We start from the raw sequence: 23073 nt of genomic DNA, 5'->3' as shown, positions 1-23073 counted from the left end.
AGCCTAGATTCACAGCTTGGTTTCGCCCAGGAATCTCCAACCACACCACTAGTAGCAGCCATCTCAGATTGCTTTATAGCTCAGGCAGGGTGGTCCTGGGCAAAACACAGGTGGGGGCTGACCGTGACCTGCATCACCAAGGAAATCCCATGAACAACTACGAGTTGTACACCCTGTGGTCAACTACAGTCCACGTAGAATAGCTAAAATAATTTTGAAAATGATGTAGTTGGCAGACATACTCTCATTTCAAGACTTAATGTATTAAGCTACATGTGCAAAATAATAGACATATAGACCAATGGAACCAAATAGAGGCCAGAAAGACCCACACAAGTAGGTCAATGAATTTTTTACAAAAGTGCAATGAACAGCAATTTGATGTTAAAAGGATACTTAATTGGATGTTCATATGAAAAAAAAATGGACCTCGACCTCACACTTTATAAACTCATATGGATTATAGCCCTAAATATAAAACCTGCAACCATAAAATTTTTAGCTAAAAAGGGGGTAAACTTCTATGTTATTAACCAATGCCACCCTAAAGAATTTAAGTTTTTAAAAAGGAAAAAAATGTTGTGATCTTCGATTAGGAAGAGTTCTTATATCTGAAACCAAAAGCACAATCCTTGGAAGACAAAAATTAAACTTCATCAATGATTTGGAAAAACCCCATCTGTGAAAAATAATTAATGAAATACAAACACAATTTACACAGAGGGATAAAATATTTACAAACACATAACTGACAAAGAACATGTATCCAGAACATATAAAGAATTCTAAAAAAATCAAGAACTAGAGATCACAAAAGAAAATAGGGTATATGAATAGTAAACATTCATATATAAAGATGGGTGGGTATCACAGTAATATGGAAAATGTCACTTAAAACCAAAATGACATGCCACTACTAACCCATGAAATGCTAAAAACAAAAGCAAAATTCTGATAGGCAATGGTGGTAAGAATGCAAAATGGTTATGCCCATTTTAGGAAAGCTTGTCAGTTTTTCATAAAGTTGAACATACTCATGATACAACTCAGCAATACCACCCTTGTATTTACTAAGACAAATAAAACTTATGTTGACACACAAACTTGTATGTAAACATTTATATCTGCTTTCTTCATGACAACTAAAAACTGGAAACCCAAATATCCTTGAAGTCATAAGTGGATAAACAAAATATGGTACATCCATATAATAGAATACCACTCAGGCATTAAAGGAATGACTACTGATAACATATATCAAGACTGATGAAACACAGAAGCATTGTTAAGTGAAAGAAACCAGACTCAATGGTTACATAGAGTATGACTCCATTTATATGACATTCTAGAAAAGGGAAACTATACAGACAGAGAACAGGCCAGTGGTTGCAGGATGTTGGGGGTGCAATGGAAAGAGGAATTGACTACAAGAGTACAAAGGACTTTCTTCATTGTGGTGGTAAAAAAATATGACAATAAGCTTTTGCCAAAACATGAAATGATACATCACAGATTCTATTTTATGGAATGTTAGCTTGTAAGATTTTCATAGATGACTTTTATCTCACTGAGGACTTTTCACCATGAAGAGATATTTTTGTCAAATGCTTTCTCTGAATCTACTGATGATCATATATTTGATCAAAAGAATCCAGAATCTAGACACAAAAGGGTATATAAGGAATCCAAAAGAGTACATATTGAACTCATATGAAGCTCAGTAACAGACCTAACTAATCTATGAGATAGAAATCATAACAGTTGTTGCCACTGGAGATCAGATTGCCTGGAAATATGTACAAGGAAATATTCTGGTTTAATAGAAATATTGTACATATTGGTCTTGGTGGTTACACAAATGTACACCTTTGTCAAAAGTCATGAATCTGTAAACTTGAGATTTATGCATGTACTGCATGCAAACTACACTTCAATTGCTAGCATACAGAAGTGCTGGTCACAACGTCCTGAATGGATTTCTGGACCCTCCAAAAGTGTTGCAACCTTTGTTGTGATAAACACCAGTTCACAGGACCCGCAGGTTGGTAAACTGCTCCCATGTCTTTAATAATTGAAATGTCCTCCAAGCCTTGCAGAATTCATCTCCTAAGTACAGTTTTATAGAAATATCTGGAGGTGAACTGAATAAAAATGTTAAATATGGCTGTCCTCTCTTCTACTCACCTAACAATGAACACGTGTTAGGCACTGAAAAAAAGGCTGAGTACATCTGGCAGTCTACCAAGTCACTACCCTTTCCACACATTCTAGGGGAATAGGTTTCTGATTTTTCCCTCTTAGTACTGTTGGTTAACTTTGAATCAGACTCATCCTTCCTAAGCCTCTCTTCTGTGTAATACTCACTAAATGTCAAGTTTCTGCATGAAGTCCTATCTCCACTCTCACGAGGCTTCTCTGCTGCATGGTCACCCAATCACTGTGACATGCTGGGCTCTGCCTGAAGACTGGCTCTTTCACAAATGTTTTGTCTTCTATAGCAGGTCTGGTAATTGGACTCTTTCAGCACCCATCTTGAGGTATTAAAACATGTAAGTTATCAAGCTTCTTTCCTGTATGAGTTCTCTGTTAAAGGAAAGTCACCCTCATCATCAGCATGGATGCGCTGATGAATTATAAGACTTGAGCTCCAACTGAAGCCCTTCCCACACTCCTCACATTTATATGGTTTTTCTCCAGTGTGAACTCTCTGATGGGCTTGGAGGTATGAGCTCCAACTGAAGACCTTACCACATTCCTCACATTTATATGGTTTCTCTCCCGTATGGACCCTCTGGTGGGCTCGAAGGTATGATCTCTGTCTGAAGCGCTTACCACACACATCACATCGGTATGGTTTCTCTCCAGTGTGGACTCCACGATGAGCCAGAAAATTTGAGGCCCGACAGAAGCCCTTCCCACATTCCTCACATTGGTATGGTTTCTCTCCAGTGTGGCACCTCTGATGGGCCTGAAGCTGTGAACCCACACTAAAGCCCTTCCCACACTCTGCACACTGATATGGTTTCTCTCCCGTGTGGACTCTTTGATGCACCTGAAGACTTGAGAACTGACTGAAGGCCTTCCCACATTTTTCACATTTATATGGTTTCTCTCCTGTGTGGATTCTACAATGAACATTCAGATCTGAACTGCGACTGAAGCCCTTCCCACAGGTACCACATTTGTATGGTTTTTCTCCAGTGTGGCCTCTTTGATGGGCCAGAAGATTTGAAGCCTGACTGAAGCCCTTCCCACACTCCTCACATTTATAGGGTTTCTCTCCTGTATGGACTCTAAAATGAATGTTAAAATCTGAGCTACGACTGAAGCCTTTCCCACATGCATCACACTGGTAGGGTTTCTCCCCAGTATGGCCCCTCTGATGGTCCAGAAGATTTGAGGCCCGACAGAAGCCCTTCCCACACTCCTCACACTTGTATGGTTTCTCTCCAGTGTGGCTTATCTGATGGGCTTGAAGGTGTGAACCCACGCTGAAGCCTTTCCCACACTCCTCACATTTATAGGGTTTCTCTCCTGTGTGGATTCTACAATGAATGTTAAGGTGTGAGCTATAACTAAAGCCCTTGCCACATGCATTGCATTTGTATGGTTTCTCACCAGTGTGGATTCGCTGATGAGCCTGTAGTCGTGAACGCCAACTGAAGCCCTTCCCACACTCTTCACATTTGTAAGGTTTCTTTCCCATGTGAACTCTCTGATGGACTTGAAGATATGAGCTTTGACTGAAGCCCACCCCACACTCTTCACATTTATAGGGTTTTTCTAACGTGTGGGTTATCAGAGAAGTTTGACAATGTGAGCTTTTCCCGACATTTCTCCCACACTCCTCAAATCTGTGTGGATTTTCTCCTGTAGGAACTCGGTGATGATGATGAAGACATAACTTCTGACTAAAACTCTTACATGACATATCATACTTGTACGATTTCTCTCTACTGTGGACTCTCTGATGGGCTTGAAGACTTGAAAACCGACGGAAGGCATTTTCACATTTTTCACATTTATAGGGCTTCTCTCCTGCAAGGGCCATCTTGCTAATTTGAAGACAAGAGTCCTCAATAAAATCTTTCTCACATTCCATGCCTCTGTAAGGTCTTTCTCCAGTGTGGACACTGTGATGAACCTTAAGATGCGAATTCTGATTAGAGGCTTTACCAAATTCCTCATATTGACAGAGTGTATCAGCTTGTTGGTCCAACTGAGAGCCAGCTCCTTGAATATTTACTATGGAATCTTGACATCTAGTTAAATCCTTGGTAACCTGTTGCCAGATCTGTGAGCAGAAAAACTCTTCATGTGGAAGGTACTTTAATCCAACTTCTTGAATAATCTCCATGTTATTTAGAGTCTTGTCTCCTAAAAGAATAAAGAGAATTTGGTGATGGGTAGGTGAATGCTTTGTTTTGAAATGTCAAGGTTATGACCATAGGCTTACACCCTAAGGCTTTATTGAACCAGAAGTTCCATTTTTTATCATTATGCATCATATTCTCTGATTTGTATGGCTCCAAAAACCAAAAGATGATCCACCAGGATCCCATTCATGATGCATCAATGATACCTATTTAGAATAGTACTAAGTTTCATAAGTGAGCTACAAGTTAGACATTTGGTGGCTGCAGAGCAAGAAAAATATTTCTTAGACAACTCAACAACTCAGCAACCCACAACTGCACGTCCTCAGCAGCCAGTGGAGCAGGATTCTGAACTAGGCTCAACGAGTCAAGAAAAGGCCTTATCTGCTCAGCATGCTGTTGTTATTAATCTTGCTGTAGTAGGAAGTTTCATGCAGTCACAGGCAGCTGCAGCTGCGATTCTTAAATGGCTATGGCAGCAGTGGCAGCACAAACAGCTCAGCCACATCATCACTGGCATACAGGCAGCAGGTTAAAAAGTAAAATGAAGCGAGGCATGCCAACCACACCAAAATTCTGAGTCATGCATTATTTTGTTCTCTTTTTAAAAAATGTAAGAGCACTGAGTCAAAAGGATTCTGAATTTCTATTTCATTTCTGTTTTTTAAAATGTGTCAGCATTTTACAGTGCTAGATGTACAAATGTTATACAAAAGCAGAACCCTATGATTTTTAAATAAAAACAGGGAAATGCTTTAGTAATCCATTAGGGTTGGCTTGCTTACGTCACTGCTTTTTCAAAATGGGTTCACTGTACATAACACACATGGAAGAGGTCTCAGAAATACTAGAAACATCTTTGAGAAGAATGTAATTTGAAATTTATTTAATATAAAAGGTTTATGCACAGTATAATAAATACAGTTTTTACAAATCTGTTTTGGATAAAAAGAAAAAGAAACTACTTCCCAGGGAATCTTTAAAAAAATGAAACTGCACTTTATTAAAAGCCTTCTCCCTTCTGCCTACCGCATGCACATCTGACCAAAATGCACAAAATGTCTAGTAAAACCCTTACAGACAAATTAAGAGGAGATGTCCCCAGGCAATGTTTCTTTTTAATAAACATTTTATTTACTTATTTTTAGAGAGTGGAGAAAGGAAGGAGAAAGTGAGGGAGAGGAACATTAATGTGTGGTTGCCTCTCATGTGCCCCCTACTGGGGACCTGGCCCACAACCCAGGCATGTGCCCTGACTGGAAATTAAACTGGTAACCCTTCGGTTCCCAGTCTGGTGCTTAATCCACTGAGCTACACCAGCCAGGGCTCCCAGGCAATGTTGAAAACCTTTGCTTTGAATTATTTATTGGAAGTTTACGCCAATGTTAGGAGCCATAGAAGCAACAGGCTGGTTGGAAAAACATGTTTGGGAGAAAATACTTTCTCTCCCGAGTGTCTAATGTTCAGAGTATAAGCAGAGAGTGCTCCTTCCCCTCTGCCAGAGAAATATCCTTCAGGAGGACAACTGGTCGGGTGGTTGGGGCATAAAGGTTTACAGTAACAATACACATTACTCTCAAACCTCATAGCAATTCAAGTTCCTATAACCTGAGAAGGGAAACATGGTAAAAAATTAGAAGCTAATCTATTGTGAAATTAAATAAATAGGACATAGAATTGATTCTCAAAGTCAACACTGGACAGAAGATTTCTGTTCTTCTTAGAACTCTGCTCTGCCAATTAGCCAGACAGCTTGCTACTTACTTCTTTTCAGGTTTCTCTTCAAATAACACCTTATCAGTGAGGCCTTTTACTAACCAAAAGCAAATAGTAAAGTCTCCCTATCCACAATACACCCCTGGTAATCTCTACACACCTTTCCCTTCTTTCTAAACAACACATTTTACCATCTGACATACTACCTGTGTCCTTTATATTTTCCCTCACTTGAATGCAATATCCATGGGGATGAGCATTTTACATTGTTCACCCGTTTCTCACCACTCCCAGAACACTGCCTGACACAGTGTTCAGTAAATATATGTTGAGCCCTGGCTGTTACGGCTCAATGGATTGAGCACTGGCCTGCAAACTTAAAACTCAGTGGTTCAATTCCCCGACAGGGCACATGCCTGGGTTGTGGGCCAGGTTGTGTGAGCAGCAACCAAGCAATGTTTCTCTTGTACACTGACGTTTTTTCCCCTCTCTTTCTCCCTTCCTTCCCCTCTTTCTAAAAATAAAAATAAATCTTTAAATAAATAAATACATACAGCCCTGGCTGGCATAGCTCAGTGGATTGAGCGCGGGCTGCGAACCAAAGCATCCGTAGGTTCGATTCCCAGTCAGGGCACATGCCTGTGTTGCAGGCCACGGCCCCCAGCAACAGCACATTGATGTTTCTTTCTCTCTCTTTCTCCCTCCCTTCCCTCTCTAAAAATAAATAAATAAAATCTTTTTTAAAAATCCAGAAAAACTAACAGCGCATGTTTTAAAATAAATAAATAAATAATAAAATAAAATAAATACATACATAAATAAATATTGAATAGGTATATAAATCCCAGCTTAACTTCTTTGGGAGTCTGAACTATATTACAAATGTAAAAGAGCTTTTTCAAATAGTCACCATAATAGGACAGGGACTGAACCAAATGGTTGTTGCTGATGAGAAAATCATGCTGATCCCACACTTGTGGCAAGAATCACTTGGGAGGGAAAAAAAGTATAAGGTATAAAAGTGGCCACAGGCCTATGGACTGTTAGCTTCTCTAGTTCTTTTGTACTTCCTTTCTGTGTGTGTAAAATTTTTCCACTTTCAAGTAGGAGTCCATATTTAGGGCCTCAGGAATAATGTCTGTGAAAGTAGACTGTCAAATTGACAGACATAGATTCATTTGTCTATATGGACCACACCACTGTTTTTCAAGCTGAAGGCAGGATTTATTAAGTTTGAAATGAGTTTATAGTTTTTTTCTTTTAAGTCCTCACCTGAGGATATGTTTATTGATTTAAGAGAGAGAGAGAGATAGGGAGAGAGGGAGGGGAAAGAGGGAGGGAAAAAGGGGAGAGAGAGAAGGAGAGAGACACATTGATGTGAGAGAAACATCGATTGGCTGCCTCCCCCATACACCCCGCAACCCAGGTATGTGCCCTGACCAGGGATCGATTCCATAACCTTTCAGCACCCAACTAACTAAGCCACACAGCCAGGGCAAATTTAGTAGCTTTTGACAAGTATTAACAAAAAACAAATTAGAGGTGCTCTGTAAGCAGTAAAGGAATCTCTGTATAAAGAGGATATCAAGAACCTTCATTCTAAAAGGCAGTTCTTTACCGAGACAGTATGACTCACCACTAAAGGCTACAGAAAATTCAGGGAGAAAATGATAATTAATTTGGTTAAAAGTGAAAAGCTAAGTTTTCATTAGGTGTGCTTTAATGGATATATATCTACATATATCCAAAAACACCTAATAAATTTAGACACTCCTTGGGAGGATAAACTGTTCTGAATGATGCCTTCATCTCACATTTTTTTATTACCACTCTTTAAGGGTCTCAGTCAACAGTGGAAAAAGGTCCATGTAACCATCATTCATTCAATAAACATTTATAGCACACCTGCCTTCTTCCAAGTCTGTTCTATATACTAAGGATATAGTAATAAGAAAAACAGAATTTTTCTTCTCCTGAGATTATAATCCAGTGAGAATATAGTAAGATAAATAAAAATAAATGTTAATATGATTAAGTGGTGATCAGTGCTTAGACACCAACTAAGACAGGGTAAGGGAAGGGAGTGGAGGAAGAAAGTATTCTGAACAGAGGGGTCACGGGAAGCTGTTCTTATGAGGTTAACATTTGAGAAAAGCCCTACATTAAGTAAGGGAGAGGTGGAGAGAATGACAAGGGGAAATAATGCTCCTGACGGAAAGAACAAGTACAGGGGTATGAGGCAGGGGTATGCTTGGCAGGGCAAAGAGGCAAAACTAGATGGAATTAGTCTACAGACTAATGAGGCAGAAAGTGACAGGTCACACTTATAGAGGGATGGGGGAGAGGGAGGGAGCAGCAGCCACGGGGAATGGGATAAGCCACTCGAAGTACTTGGATTTCACTCTGAATCAAATAGGAAGCTAGTAGAGGCTCTGAGCAGAGGACTGACAAGATCTGACAAACATTTGCACAAATCACTTTGAGTGGAGAACTGACTGTCAAAGAACAAGACAGAGAGTGAGAATGATGCCAAGATGGCTGCAGTAATCCACAGACTAGGCACTGCCTTAGACCAGTGTTGTGGCGGTGGAGGTGACAAGTGACTTAGACCAGTGTCATGGCAGTGGAGGTGACAAGAAGCAGGATGGACTGAGTTGCACGGCTCTCACCTGAGGAGCTTTGGCTCTGGGGTGCTGTCCTTACCACCCAAAGCTTTCCTTTTCTCTCTAACTGGGGGATTACATCTGCTGTGAAGGACTGATGCCCTGGGAAGAGGCAAGGACAAACATTAAAAGTTAATACATTAAAGGCCAAAATCACGAAAAAATGTGATTTCTCATTGCACTACCATCAGAACATCAAAATGAGTGTTTTCCAAACTGTAAATTGTGACCCACCAGAGGAGATACGTTTTATGCAAAATCCCCAGGATATGTAGACATAAGTATAAATTACAGGGGAAAACATCTATTTGATAATATACTAAAAAGTACTGAATTGTATACTCTCAATGGGTGAGTCATATTGTATAGTAAGGTATGTGTGTATACATATTATAGCTCAATAAAAACTGTTAAAACGTTTTAAAATAATATCTGTTTCCATCACAGTCTCTCCACCATTTCTCATACTGGTCCTGGCAACAGGCTGCAGGTTTGTCCATGTGCAGTCACTGCCAGGGGCTCTGACACTTTCTCCCCTATTTTACTTCATTAAAAAATGCTGGCACAGTTTCCTAAAGGGTGTCATGACCCACTCACTGGAGATGACACAGTTTGAGAAAGGCCAAAAACATGTAATAGTCTCACTCCCAACTGACAATCCATTCACAAAACACACTTCTGGGGGAGGAAGACCAGAAAAATGCCATCACTGTGTCTCTTGCTGCTTAGAAAACAGGAACCCAGTTGAAGAGCTTCATCAAAGTTCTGCACAGCCAAGGACACAAACACCGCAGGGGACTGACGTTCAGTCTCAGAGCGCCTGCCCTCACCCACTGAGACCAGGTTCCGGAAGTTTTCCACCATCACGTCTTGGTACAGCTTCCTCTGGGACGGGTCCAGCAGCCCCAGCTCCTCCTCCGTGAAGACCACAGCCACATCCTTGAAGGTCACGGCCTCCTACAACACCAAACACAGGAAACCTCAGTCTCACAACCAGCCTCCACTGGGAGAAGACAACACTGAGAAAAGTGTAAAGAATGTGTACAAAGTGGTTCCAGATTCTAAGAGACCAGAGTCAATTTTACCATAATGTAGTTACACATTCCAAATAATACATATTATGTTTTAATTTTTTCTTTTCATAATATATGCTGGAAAAAACAACTTTTCATATGGATATTAGCTCCCTAATTATTTTCTTTGGATATTTCAAGAAGTGAAAGTACAATGTCAAAGAATATGCAACTTCAAAATTATTATGTAAAATAGCAGACTTTCTTTTCAACTTTCCCCTATCTTATCCTGCTCTGAACAGAATATAAGCATTCCTGACTCTCCGTACCATATACAACATTGGATACAACCAGTGTTTTTAAGTCCTGGGTAAAAAACAAGTTATTTTGGTTATTTGTACTTATTTGGTAAACGATAAACTCATCATATTTTCATATATTTGCTGGCCATCTTCACTTTTTCTTAAGTCCCTGTTCTTGTTCTTTGCTCATACTCCAATTGGTTTTTTAATATTATGACCGTAAAATTTCTATTAGAGATTTTAAGTTTTGTTTCTTTAGCATATATATCATAAATATTTTCACTCATATTTTGCTATTATTCTTGCATAGCTTTGCATACAGCATGAGTTTTCATCCTTGACACAACTGACATTTTGGGCCAGATAATTCTTAATCTCATCAATTCATCAATGAGGAGCAAGACCTTATGGGGCCGGTGGTCGCCCTGGGGTATCCCCTGCATAGGGCCATCATGGCTCTGCAAAAAACGGGACAGCAGAGATCGAGCCAGTTTCTCAGCGACTTTAGCACCTGTGACCAGCTGCTGAGGCAGGGCTATGAGGAGGGCCTGGGGAAGGAGGCCATGGAGATATTCCAGTTCTCTGAGAGCCAGGCAGGGCAGTTCCTGCGTCTCTAGGAATAGTTCAGTGACATGGGCTTCCAGCAGGACTGGATCAGCGAGGTGCTGCTGGTCCACAGCAACTGCCAGGAGCAAGTGCTGGAGGAGCTGCTGGCCAGTACCCAGTGACCACTGGGGCACTCTGCACTGCCTGGGGATGCCCTGTGCTAAACCTGGCAACCCATTCTAACTGTAGACCACATAGAAATAACAAAGCAATGCACACTTGTTGTAAAAATGCAGACAATGCCAAGGGTGGGAGCAGACACGACAGGGGAGGCAAAACTTTACCCATCTTAGCTTTTTAGCTGGATCAGTTAATGACAGCAAAACAGTTTATTAATATACGCAGCACACATCATGTGGGAGAAACCTCAATGAAAAGTAACTCAAAGGAGCAGGTTAGAACTCTGGCTTACGTGGCATCAACAAAGAACAACTTTGTAGAGAAATAACAAGACAAAGGAAATCAGTTTTAGGCTTCCTAAGATGGCAAACTGTTGGAAGGGAAATATACAGGAGGGAACTAATGGAGTAAGGATTGTCTGCAGATTCCTCTGGTGCATCTCTGGGAGGGTAAGAACTATCCCAGGAAAAGGAGAATTTATATTCTGCCTTTAGACAGAAAAGGGAGAAGGATAGGGAGAGCTTTTCCTGAATTTGCTGCTTCTTAATTGTCTTCAGCTCAAAATAGTTTTTATGTCCAAGAGGCATATTTTGGAGTGACATCCTGGTTTCCCTCAACACCAAAACTATCAGCTACAGTTGAGAGGGGCTGCCTGGGGGGGAGGGGCAGATGGGAAGGACATGGACAAGGAGCTGTGGCTTCTCATATATGCTTTATAAAATGACCTTTATTTGACTCTTTAAACTGTGTGCATTAATAGCTTTGATTTTAAGAAACTTTAAAGAAAAAAAGGATACCTAATAATATTCTCTGTGTGTGACGTGTCAGTTAGGGCCTGCTGCACCATGCTGCACTGAGATATTCTACACACAAAATACCTATGTTTCCACATACCAAACATGCTTTTTCGATTTGGAGTTCCTAAACATTAAGAACAAAGAATGGCAAACTCTTCCAAATTTACTTTTGAGGAAAATGGTCATAATAGGAAAAGTCTTATTACAATGCTCATTAAAACAGTAAAAATTCTAATCTACCTAAATGTCCATGAATGGGAAAAATGAATGAGAGGCACACACAGAGTACATCAATTCAAGGGAATATATGTTGCCATTAAAAATGTAGGGTATAGCCCTGGCTGGTGTGGCTCAGTGGATTGAGCACTGGCCTGCAAAACAAAGCGTCGCTGGTTTGATTCCCATTCAGGGCACATTCCCAGTCCTGGCTGGGTTGCAGGCCAGGTCCCCAGTACAGAGCACATGAGAGGCAACTACACATTGATGTTTCTCTCACTCTCTTTCTCCTTCCTTTCCCTCTCTTTAAAAATAAATTAAAATATCTTTTAATAAAAAGAGATAAAGAAAAATGTAGCATATATAATATTAATCAGAAAAGGCATAATTTGAGAATTTAAGTGATAGAATAATTACAAATATAAAGTTAGCAATGCATGTGAGGAAAAGAACATAGAAAAATGAAAACAGATGTTTTGTAAGGAAAACAGTAGTAAAGTAGGAGATTTATTTTTCACTGCAACTGAGAGGGTCCCACATGCCTACTGTTCTCTTTAATCCTTCCCCAGAAAAAGAAACGGGATGTGTCTACTCACAGAGAAATGAGATGACAATTCAAAACCTAGACAGGCACACCCAACTCACCTGGAACTTGGTCATTTTGTCCTCCTTCTTTTGGAGAAGGGCTGAGTCTTGGGAAGGCACAAGGGGGAAAGAGAAAAAAAAAGCCATTAGATTCTGGCCAAGGATGTCACTAACGCACATGGCTGGTTTACGTGAAAAAGCAATGGTGCCCCTTCCCTAAGGGGAGTGGGGGGCTTGATGAGCAGAGTGCGGACTGGGTTCTAGGCCCCGCCCCCCCAGCTAAGAGACCCTGCGCAGTGAGCAACACCACACATGGTGTCCCTAATACAAGTTCATGGAGCTCTCTGGGTACAGAATCTGAACCTGGGGAGAGTGGAAATTGAGAGTCAAGTGCCCACATTAAGAGAGCAATCTCTGGGGCCAGATGACACAGCTATTTATTAGCTGTGAAATCTTGGGCAAATTATTAATAGCTTCATGCCTTGATTGTCTCATCTGTAAAATGGAGCAATTAAGAGCCCCTAACTCACAGGACTGTTGAAGAATAGAGTGAGTGGGCAGAAAACTAAAAGAACACTTTCAGGTACCTCATTAGTAGCAGCAGAAAAGCAAGTAATATTCATGAACATAAAACTTGGCCTCATAAATGGTTTCTATCAATGGAGCCTTCAGAGGCTGTTGCTCTGTTGTAGGAAAATCACCTTTAACCCCTGAAACATGTTATTCTCTCTGGTTTTTCATACTTAACTTGATGTCTTTGCAATAATATTTAAGATTACATAGACAATTTTCTTGTATAAAACATACATAAGAAAACTTACCATTTTGACCACTTACTTGTATATTCATTCAGTGCACTCATATTGTGCAACCATCACCACGACCCACGTGCAGAAAATTCTCACCATCCCGCACTGGAACACTGTGCTCATCGAACAATAACCCTCTACCCTGCTCCCCTCAGCCCCTGCTGAACACTATCTTTTCTCTATGAATTTGACTAGGTGGGTGACTGTTTTTAAAAAGGTGTTAAGTCCTTGCCAAATTTACTTCAAAAGCAGGGCCTTAAAAAGATTCTCATGGAGCCCTGGCTGGTGTGGCTCAGTGGATTGAGCACTGGCCTGCAAACCAAAGGGATGCCAGTTCGATTCCTGGTCAGGGCACATGCCTGGGCTATAGGCCAGGTCCTAGTGGGGGGCATGTGAGAGGCAAGTACACATTGATGTTTTTCTCCCCCCGCTTCTCCTCTGTCTAAAAAATAAATAAATAAAAATTAAAAAAATAATTTAGAAAAAAGACTATCATGGAGGTGAAAAGAAATGAAAAACCTGTGACTCTGTGGGATTTATTTAACCACAAGCTAGGTAATCAGGTACTATGTCATTTAAATGAACAAGCTATAGCAATCACAGTCATGGTAAAAATAAATAACAAAATGTCAATGTTTAACATAAAATAAGCACTAAAGATACACTGCAGGCCTTGTGAAGTTTTTGGCATTGTTTCATTAAGGTACCTCCCACGTACCTGGGAAGAAGCTACTGTTGTGTCCGTCGCGTGACTCTGGCCCAATTGCCTACACCTCTGGGCCGATCCTTGGCTGTAATAGGGGGATAAAAACAGAATGTTGGTCCCAGGATTATCGTGGGGGAACAAATGAGCTAATTCATGTGATGCCGCTGGCACAGCACCTGGCATTTTAGGACATTCTCAATCAATGAGGAAGAGGACTGTCGTTCCCACTTCACAGATGGGGAAGCTGAGGCTCTCACAGCAGGGCCAGTACTCTGGATCTTGTCTCTCTGTTGCTTCTAAAGACAAATATAAGCAGATGGGAGTTTAAGGGATCACCGGAAAAGAAAAGAGGGATTGAGAGCTAGCGATAAAGGAGAGACAGAAACAGGGAGAGGACGTGAAGCCAAAGAAGCTGCTTGAGCGAGAAGAGGAAGGAGCTGTGAACGCTTAGGCCCTGCAGTGAGCCCACTGATCTTTGAATACTGGCCTCTCCGACTTGCTAGTCCTGTGTGCCTCAGCGACCGATCTGAATGTTGGGGATCACAATAATCACCACCACGTCATAAAACTGCACAGGGAAGTTAGTCAGTCTAGATGACTACACATAAAACATTTGGAACAGTGTCCAGCAGCTTAAACATTCACTCGCAGTCATCCATGTGGCTGCTTTACATAGTCAAGGCACCCCTTCCTTGGGCAGGCTGCAGCTGCACAGTTTGATGAGCAGTGCACGGCTGGAGTCTGGATACCCACACCCCTTCCTCCTGGAGCCTGTGCACGAGGGCCCTGCCCGACCACACGCAGTGGCTCTGACCCAAGTTCTCCTTGTAGCTCTCAGAGTAAAAATTGGATTGTGGGGTGGGAGAGGGGGGGAGGTGGGAATTGAGAGTAAGATGCCTAAGTTAAGAGATTATCATTAGTTAACTATTGCTCAATTATTTATTAGTTAATTATGATTAGTCATTCGACTTCAGATAGAAGAACCCTAGTATGAAAGAGGGCAATGTCAAACCTTCCAGTCTTGGAAGAAATACCCTTGGAATTTGTAAGTCACTTTGTTCTGGCTCTATATTTGCCCAGCGACTTCTGCTCAGTAAGAGTGATTTGCAGGGAGAGCTTTCCATTACCTCCAGGGGAAAGGGGACAATGAGTAAGTCAACTGCCTCCCTTGTGATTGCTTCCTCGGCGTTATGGCCCCAGCACCTAAAACAGTACCTGTAACACAGTAATTGCTTGGCGGTGTCCTGAGGAATGAACCCGCCGTCAGGCAGAGGCACATGGGGAGCCTAGATGAACTGATCTAAGGTCTCTGAGTTGTAAGATCTGAGTCTGATCCCAGTTGGGAGGACTTGGAGAGCAGGGGTTTTATCTCTAAGTTTTTCCTCTGAGTCTTTCACCACATTTGCTGTCCTCAGGCAAGATCAAGATCATCTTTAGAAGGAAAAGAGGCTATAGATTTTTAAAAATACCATTTTTAAAACATGCCTACATGGAATCCTGTTGTGAAATCCACAGAATGGGTTCAAGAGCAATTACTTCATTGCCTGCATAATTATCACTAGACATGCTAACTTATTTTTCTTTTTATCCTCATCTGAGGACCTTTTCCTTTTTCACTGCTTTTTTTTAGAGGGAAAGGGAGAGAGAAAGGGAGAGACAGAAACATCGATACACACCCAGACCAGGGATCAACACCTAGATCAGATGTTTGGGGATCATATGTGTCCAGACTTGGGGTCACAAAAGTGCCCACACCCAGACTGGGAATCTCACCTGCAATCTTTTAGTTATGGGACAAAGCTAAAAACCATCTGAGCAACACTGACTTGGGCCAGGCTAACATTAATTCTTCATTAAGTCCATCTACCAATTTGTTGAACACTTATGGAAATCTTATTGAAAGAGACACAATTACCCAGGCTCCTACTTATACTACACATGCCAAGTAGCAGAGGAGTGACCAGGGTCCTCTGGAGGCACAAGGTCCTGGCCTCAGGGCCCGCACTCAGGTGGAGCGGGTTCTACATAAAGGCAGCTTGATCTGCACCTGGGAGGATGACCACGTCCTTATTAGCCCAAGAGAAGCAGAATTACCAAAAAACTGCTAGAGAACCAATGTTGCAACATAAGTGAGGACAGACAGACAGAAAAGGACAGCAGGAAGGCAGGATTCAAACCACGATGATATGCAAGTCCCGGTTACATCCACAGGGCAGCAGGAAAGCGGCAGAGGACTTGAGGAGGGGAGAGTAAGATTACTTTCGTGTTGGAAACAGATTCCTCTCCCAGCAGACAGGAGATCTGAGTGGGAAGAGGCCAGGGCCAGGGAGACTGTCAGCAGAGAGCCGGCCACACCGAGAACCACTCCCGAGCAGCTCCGAACAATACTGAGGAGATTAGCATGGCCCCTGTGCAGGAGTGACACACAGTCCATGAAGCGTCCATATTTGTGACTGTCGCCAGTTTTAGGAACACTGGCTCAAACAAAGATCAGCTCTAGAAGGAAAGGATGGGAACAGCATGGGGCAAGGCTGCTAATGAACTGAGAAACCATTTTTGAATGGAGATCACACCTCTGTTAAATAGAATACCTCAAGTATGTTTCATTTGGATAGAAATAATAATTTTAAGGGTTCTTTCCCCCTAATTACCTAAAAGCAAGTACCAAAGGCTGTCTGTTATGGAGCAAAGGGTTAGTAGTGTATGGTATGTTTTTCAATGTTCTTCTTTTTATCAGTTATTTTGCATTTAAAGAGAAGATTGTTAATGTTTGAAATAATATTTGAAAGTTAAAAATTAAATTAAATTAAAAGAATCACTCCCCTCTAAATTCAAAACAGGCAAAGCCCCTAACCCCATGGTGTTGACATTATAATGGGGAACAAAGATGATACCAAACCAGTGACAGGGTGAGAGGTGCTGTGAGGAACTGAAGGCAGGGTGAGAGGCACAAGGAAGGGCTGTTACAGATGAAGTTTCTGTCATGGAAGGCCGCTCTTACGTTTAGGCAGAGACCTGAATCAAGAGAGAAACAGCCATCCTGATATCTGATATTGAAGGTGGTGTGATTTAGCCAGAGGGAATCAGAATTTTTTTTTTTTTGTAAAAAATGAAGTCGGTTCTTTCTACCAATCCTTCGAAAACTATAATGGACTGTGAATCGACTGGAGACCCTGTGAAGATACAGCTGCTTGTCCTGGCTGGTGTGGCTTGGTGGATTGAGTGCCAGCCTGTGAACCAAAGGGTTGTGGGTTCAATTCCCAGTCAGGGCACATGCCTGGATTTCAGGCCAGGTCCCCAGTAGGGGGCGCGTGAGAGGCAACCATACATAGGTGTTCCTCTCCCTTTCTTTCTCCTTCCCTTCCCCTCTCCCTAAAAAATAAAAAGTAAAAAGATACAGCTGCCTATGTCTCACCCCCAAAAATTCTAAATCAGAAGACCAAGGACAGGGACTCAGAATCTCCATTTGTGTCCCAGGTGATGTTGATGCTGTTGGTGTCTGATCACACCTGGGTAAAGTCGACCAAAAACAGTCCTCTAGGTTCAGCCAGACTTTGGGCTTTTCACCTCCAACTGTTCTACTAACCCTGACAGACTGCCCCATTGCCCAAGGGGAAAAAAAATTAAAGGGTGAGCACAAATTACAAGCTCCTCTTCCTCTCTGATGCTGATAAAAAGGATTAGAATCAAGGTTTGTTAGGATCAGAGGGGATACCAAAACCAATTCTAACCACCTAATTTTGTCCACAAGGAAATGGGGGCCAGTCACAAAACACTCCCAATAGTAGTTACAGTAGCTGACATTCACAGCAGCTTACTTGCTACCTACCAGGGCACCATTTACATGAATGCCTGACATGTAGTGTGTTATTTGATCTTCCTAAAAATTCTAAAGATTGAGACAATAATTATCCTCCTTCCTAAACAGGGTGAATAGGAGGTGACCAGAACAGCATCAAAATCACCCCAAAAGCTAACAGAGCTCCATGCATTGAAACAGTGAAAGGCCGGAGTCTTTCTATTTGTCACCGAGTCCCCAGGAGAGTCTGATGTGACCAGAGTTTGAGAACTACACACTACTCTACTGTGCCTCTCCCGGAGTTCTGTGAACTGCCCAAGGGCGCCCAGGAAGCCAGGGGCAGGGTGGGGCAGGGCCTGGCACTCAGGCCTCCTGATTACCTGCTTCTCTTCACTGTAAGATGCCCCTGGAGGTGTAAGAGGCAAGAGTGACTTGTAAATGCCCCTGGAGGCAAATCCTCAGAGTGAAAAGCGAGGCTTCCATTTCTGCTGTCCCAACAGAAATATAACGCAAGCTACCTGGTCATTTAAACATTTCTAGTAGACACATTGACTTGGGGTGGTGAACACACAATAAAATATGCAGATGATGTATTATAGAACTGTACACCTGAAACCTATATAATTTATTAACCAGTCACCCCAATAAATTCAATAAAAAATATAAAAAGAAGTCAGCTTAATTTTAATGATAAATTTTATTTTAATATATCTAAAATATTACCATTTCAACTTATAATATAAAAATTACTGAGATAGTTTACATTCTTTTTTCATACTGTCTTTGAAATCCATTGTGTGTCTTAATTAGCACTAGCCACATTTCTAGTGCTCAAAAGTCACACGTGGCTAATGGTTACAATATTAGATAGCACAGACTTAGACCTTTTTAAATCAGTAGGGACCACACAAACACCCCCCAGAGATTCTCTAAGTTCGTAAGACAGCAAATTAGCTTTAGGTTTGAACAATGGTTATCACAGAAGCTATTTATCTTTGCTCAACTGTGTGATGGAATTGAAGTACCAAAGCAGAAAGTTGGGGAGAAAAGAATGCCTTCAAAGACTTTTTTGTCCTTTCACTAATTTGCCACATTTTTCATGCTGTATACTCATCTATAATAGAAAAAGGACAACTCTAGTCTATAATACATAGAGATCTACTATGTGCCAGGCATATTTCCAGCATTTTACATATCATATCATCTCTCTCTCTTTTTTAGATTTTATTTATTCATTTTTAGAGAGGGGGGAAGGGAAGAAGAGAGGGAGAGAAAGATCAGTCTGTGGTTGCCTCTCATGCACCTCGTACTGGAGACCTGGCCTGCAACCCAGGCCTGTGCCCTGACTGGGAATTGAACTGCAGACCCTTTGGTTTGAAGCCCGTGCTCAATCCACTGTGCTACACAAATTGGGGCTCATCTCTCATTTAACCTTCACAAAAACTTCAGGATGTAGGTATTACCCTTACTCAACAGGTAAGACGATGGAGGCACAGAGAAGCTAAGTGACCTGCCCAGTGTTGTCCGGGCACAGAGCACTAGAGCTAGGCTTCAAATCTAGCTGCTGACCTCGGATTCTGGCAAATTAGTTTTAGGTTTTGGACTTTCTGCACCTTGCTGACTATGCCTCCAGGTCATTTATTCAATTGTCTGTGCCTGTTTCTTCATTTTAAAATGAGACCCATACTAGCACCATTATAGAAAAAAGAAAATGAGCCCTGGCTGGTGTGGCTCAGTGGATTGAGTGCTGGCCTGTGAACCAAAAGGTCACTGGTTTGATTCCTGGTCAGGGCACATGCCTGGGTTGCAGGCTAACTGATGTATCTCTCACACATTGATGTGTGTCTCTCTCTCTTTCTCCTTCCTATCCCCTCTGTCTATAAATAAATAAATACGATCTTAAAAAAATGAGTTAGTACAGGAGAGCAGTGGAAATTCTCTGAGTCATACAAGGGGCCCGACATATGTGAACCATTCTCACCATCTCCATTCTGGTCCCCATGCAACAAACACAAAATCGAACATGAATGTGAAGTGTCTCTAAGGAGATTTGTTTTAGATCATGACAATATCGTGCATAAGTGTGCACCGACTTTTAAATACTCAGGAAGTTGGTAGATTCTACAACCCACCAAAAGCAAAATAAAAGACAAGGAATGTGGATATCAATTATCTTTCTTTTCTGTTCTCTAATCCAAGGCTGTAGCACCCTTTTGGATGGCTACGTGAATCACACTTACTCACTGGGTAACTAACTCCTCTCTGCTGCCCTCTTGCTGGGTACTCTGAGAAGAATATGACGAGGTCCATGAAACAGGTCCCTGCAGCCCAACAGGAGAGAGAGAAGAAACTGAGAGAGAATATGCAACAGTAACTTCTAAGTGGTTAAGAATAACTCCTAAAGACCAAAAAAAAAAAAAAATCATCTTCCTTCCCTGAGTCTTTCTAACTTTGTCATACAAGTAACATTGCTAAGAGCAGAATCTTTAGAGTTGCAGTTAACATCTGTCATGAGTTGAATGCCCCCAAAACTTGTCTGTTGAAGCCCTAACCCACAGCGCTTCAGAATGTGATTGTACTTGGAGGTAGGGTATTTAAAGGGGTAGTTAAGTTAGAATAAGAACAATAGGGTGGGACCTAATCCAATCTGGCTGTGTCCTTATAAAAGGAGATCTGGATGCACGAGGGACAGGAGGAGCATGCAAGCCACAGAGGAAAGGCCACGTGAGAGCACAGGAAGAAGGTGGCCATGTGCAGGCCAAGGAGAGAGGCCTCAGAAGAAACTGAACCTGCTGACATCTGTATTTAGGACTTTCAGCTCCAAAACTGTGGGAAAATGAATCTCTGTTGTGTAAGCCACCCAGTCTGTGGCATTTTCTTACAGCAGCTCTAGCAAACTAACACAATCTCTCCTCCCTTGGTCATCACATATAAAGAATTTATGGTAATTTTTAAGTCCTACTGACTTTGACATTTCCTTTAAAATACTAGAGCATAGTATTTTACTATACTAGACTATAGTCTATACTTTACTATACTATCTTACTAGAGAGGGAGAAATGTGTACATGGGAAGAAGAAAAGCAGTAAGATTAGCAAGGATTGAAGCAGGGTGATTGTTATATAGAAGTTCATGATGCTATACTTTCAGTGTGTTTGGACATTTCCATAGTAAAAAGTTCAGAGGGTAACTATACAGAGTGTGGCACCAATGTCATAATATATGTATTTGTGTGTGTGTGTGTATATATATATATATATATATATATATATATATATACACACACACACATTTTAAACGTGCTAAACAGACATGTGTTTTAAAAGTTAATAACTGTCTATATTCTAGTATTTGGGTAAGTCTTTATTTTAAAAATTTATGTATTTATTTATTTTTAGAGAGAGGAGAAGGGAGGGAGAAAGAGAGGAAGAAAAACATCAATGTGTGGTTGCCTCTTGAGCGCTAGAACCTGGCCCACAACCCAGGCATGTGCCCCGACTGGGAATCAAACCAGTGACCCTTTGGTTCACAGCTGGTGCTCAATCCACTGAGCCACACCAGCCAGGGCGTACTATGGGTAATTCTTAATGTTTTTCTTTATTTTGGTATTATCTGAATTCATTACAATGAATGTGCATTTTTTACCATAACCAGAATATGGACTACAAATATTATCACAAATCAAATTAAGCACTTTCAAAAATTTATAAGTCAGTTCAAACTCACATACCCTACTTTCAAAATCCTCTACAATAAAATTCCAACCTACCTCCACAATTTGATCCCAGATGACTACTTTGCAGCCAGTTTCCTATGGTTGAATATTTCTGTAGATAGTTTTTCTACTTTGTTTCCTAATTCCAATTTTGGGATTTGAAACTGTGGGACCAAGGATATACAAAGATATACGGAATGCAAGCCCTAGATGCAAACCCTACTGCTCTCACCAGCAGTGTGATGGTTAAGTCACTGCTCTCTCTCTCTTTCCTCATCTGCAAAGTAGAGGTCATAACAATATTCGTTTCACAGGGCCTCATGAAGGTTAAATATGTTAATTTTTATAAAGCCCTCAGAATGATACTTCGCACTCAATGTTTAATTATTATGTCCAGCACACATGTCCTATATATGTTCCACATATTGTCACAATTATTTAACAATAAACGATCACCTTTGTAACAGAAACATTTGCTAATGAATGAAATGCCTTCTACCGCTTGGAACAGACAAAGAAGAGTAATGAATGGTAAGTCCTGCTGCAGTGGGACAGTGCAGCCCAGGACCCCGGGCTCACGCCCCTCCTTTCTACAGCCCCCTTTCAGAACACAGGGCTGGACAAGGAAAGGAGGCTGGCATATACCACCATCCTGTCTCATCCTGGAAACACCAGGGGAAATCTGTGACTCACTCTTCCTTAAAAACAGGTCATAAGCAGCCCGGGCATAGCCTGCTTTTCTGTGGGGATCAGAAAGAGCCAGTGGAACTTCGAGGAACTTGCAGAGAAAGGGATACTTTTCTGATTACAATACTAATGTTAACCGCTCACGCCTTGCCAGATGTCTGAACTGTCAAACCATTTCGCTTGTACTATACCACTGATTCGCAAAACAAACACAAACTTTGTACTATCATCCTCTTACAGAAAAGGAAACTGAGGCATAGATTAAAGTTCTCACCAGTGTTATATGGCTGGACAGTGACAAGAGTGTGGAAGGGGTGGGGGAAGGCGGATTAACGGGAGAGCCGGGGAGACCCTCAAACCCTAGGTGACTCCGGTAGGCCCCTAACCTGGGTACTCGCGAAACGCCCCAAACGCAGGGGCTGGGGCCAGGGGAAGGCAAGCGCCCGCCCCGTCGCGCCGGGCCCCTCAAACCCTCTCTGCCTCGAACCGCGGCTTTTCTTCTGGGACCGGGGCCGGCCCGGCTGATCCCACCAGGTCAGAAAACTTGAAAGAGGCTGTGGGATCCCGGGGCCCACTCACCTCCCGGAGAGAAACGAGGCCGCGAGCTAAACCTCCTGCAGCGGAAGTTATCTTCTACTTTGCGGGGCTCATGGACTACATTTCCCGGCATCCCAGAGGAGAACAAGATCAGCTGCCCGGCCCCGCCACCCACCGCCCGAGGAGATAGGGCCGGCTCCAAAACCCACGACCTGTATCGATTTTCTCGGAGTCTAGGAAAACAGCAGGATTCGCTCAGCCCCTGGTAGTCGAAATGCCTCAATACATGCATAACACCTGACCATAAGCAATTATTTTTCCGTGGGAGCAACACATCTGCGCTTTCCAGGGCCGAAGTGCTCCAATCCCGGGAAGCGACGGGACTACACATCCCAGAATCCTCTGGGGAGCCGAGCTTCCCACCAG

General features: G+C 41.9%; 1 protein-coding gene across 4 annotated transcripts; it reads right to left on the bottom strand.

Moving 5' to 3' along the window:
• Positions 1 to 1231: 1231 nt before the first annotated feature.
• ZNF45 (zinc finger protein 45) lies at positions 1232 to 22747 on the bottom strand. Of its 4 annotated transcripts, XM_045845356.1 has the most exons (8): positions 22690 to 22728; positions 19953 to 20029; positions 14086 to 14205; positions 13922 to 13994; positions 12455 to 12501; positions 9586 to 9712; positions 8762 to 8857; positions 1232 to 4377 (listed from the first exon to the last, which is right to left on the bottom strand). In XM_045845356.1, exons 5-8 carry the CDS (start codon positions 12467 to 12469, stop codon positions 2558 to 2560), a joined length of 2058 nt encoding a protein of 685 aa, XP_045701312.1. In that variant the 5' UTR covers positions 12470 to 12501; positions 13922 to 13994; positions 14086 to 14205; positions 19953 to 20029; positions 22690 to 22728; the 3' UTR covers positions 1232 to 2557. The 4 variants fall into 4 exon arrangements, with proteins under 4 accessions (XP_045701312.1, XP_045701313.1, XP_045701314.1 ...); XM_045845357.1 differs by lacking the exon at positions 14086 to 14205 and having other exon boundaries at positions 22690 to 22740; XM_045845358.1 differs by lacking the exon at positions 14086 to 14205 and having other exon boundaries at positions 19949 to 20029; positions 22690 to 22722.
• Between the last annotated feature and the right edge of the window lie 326 nt (positions 22748 to 23073).

The sequence above is a fragment of the Phyllostomus hastatus genome, unplaced genomic scaffold (assembly GCF_019186645.2).
Source record: "Phyllostomus hastatus isolate PE091 unplaced genomic scaffold, TTU_PhHast_1.1 phas_contig_468, whole genome shotgun sequence".
NCBI classification, from domain to species: Eukaryota; Metazoa; Chordata; class Mammalia; order Chiroptera; family Phyllostomidae; genus Phyllostomus; species Phyllostomus hastatus.
The sequence above is the reverse complement of the archived record's forward strand: the minus strand, read 5'-3'. Positions and strand labels throughout refer to the sequence as shown.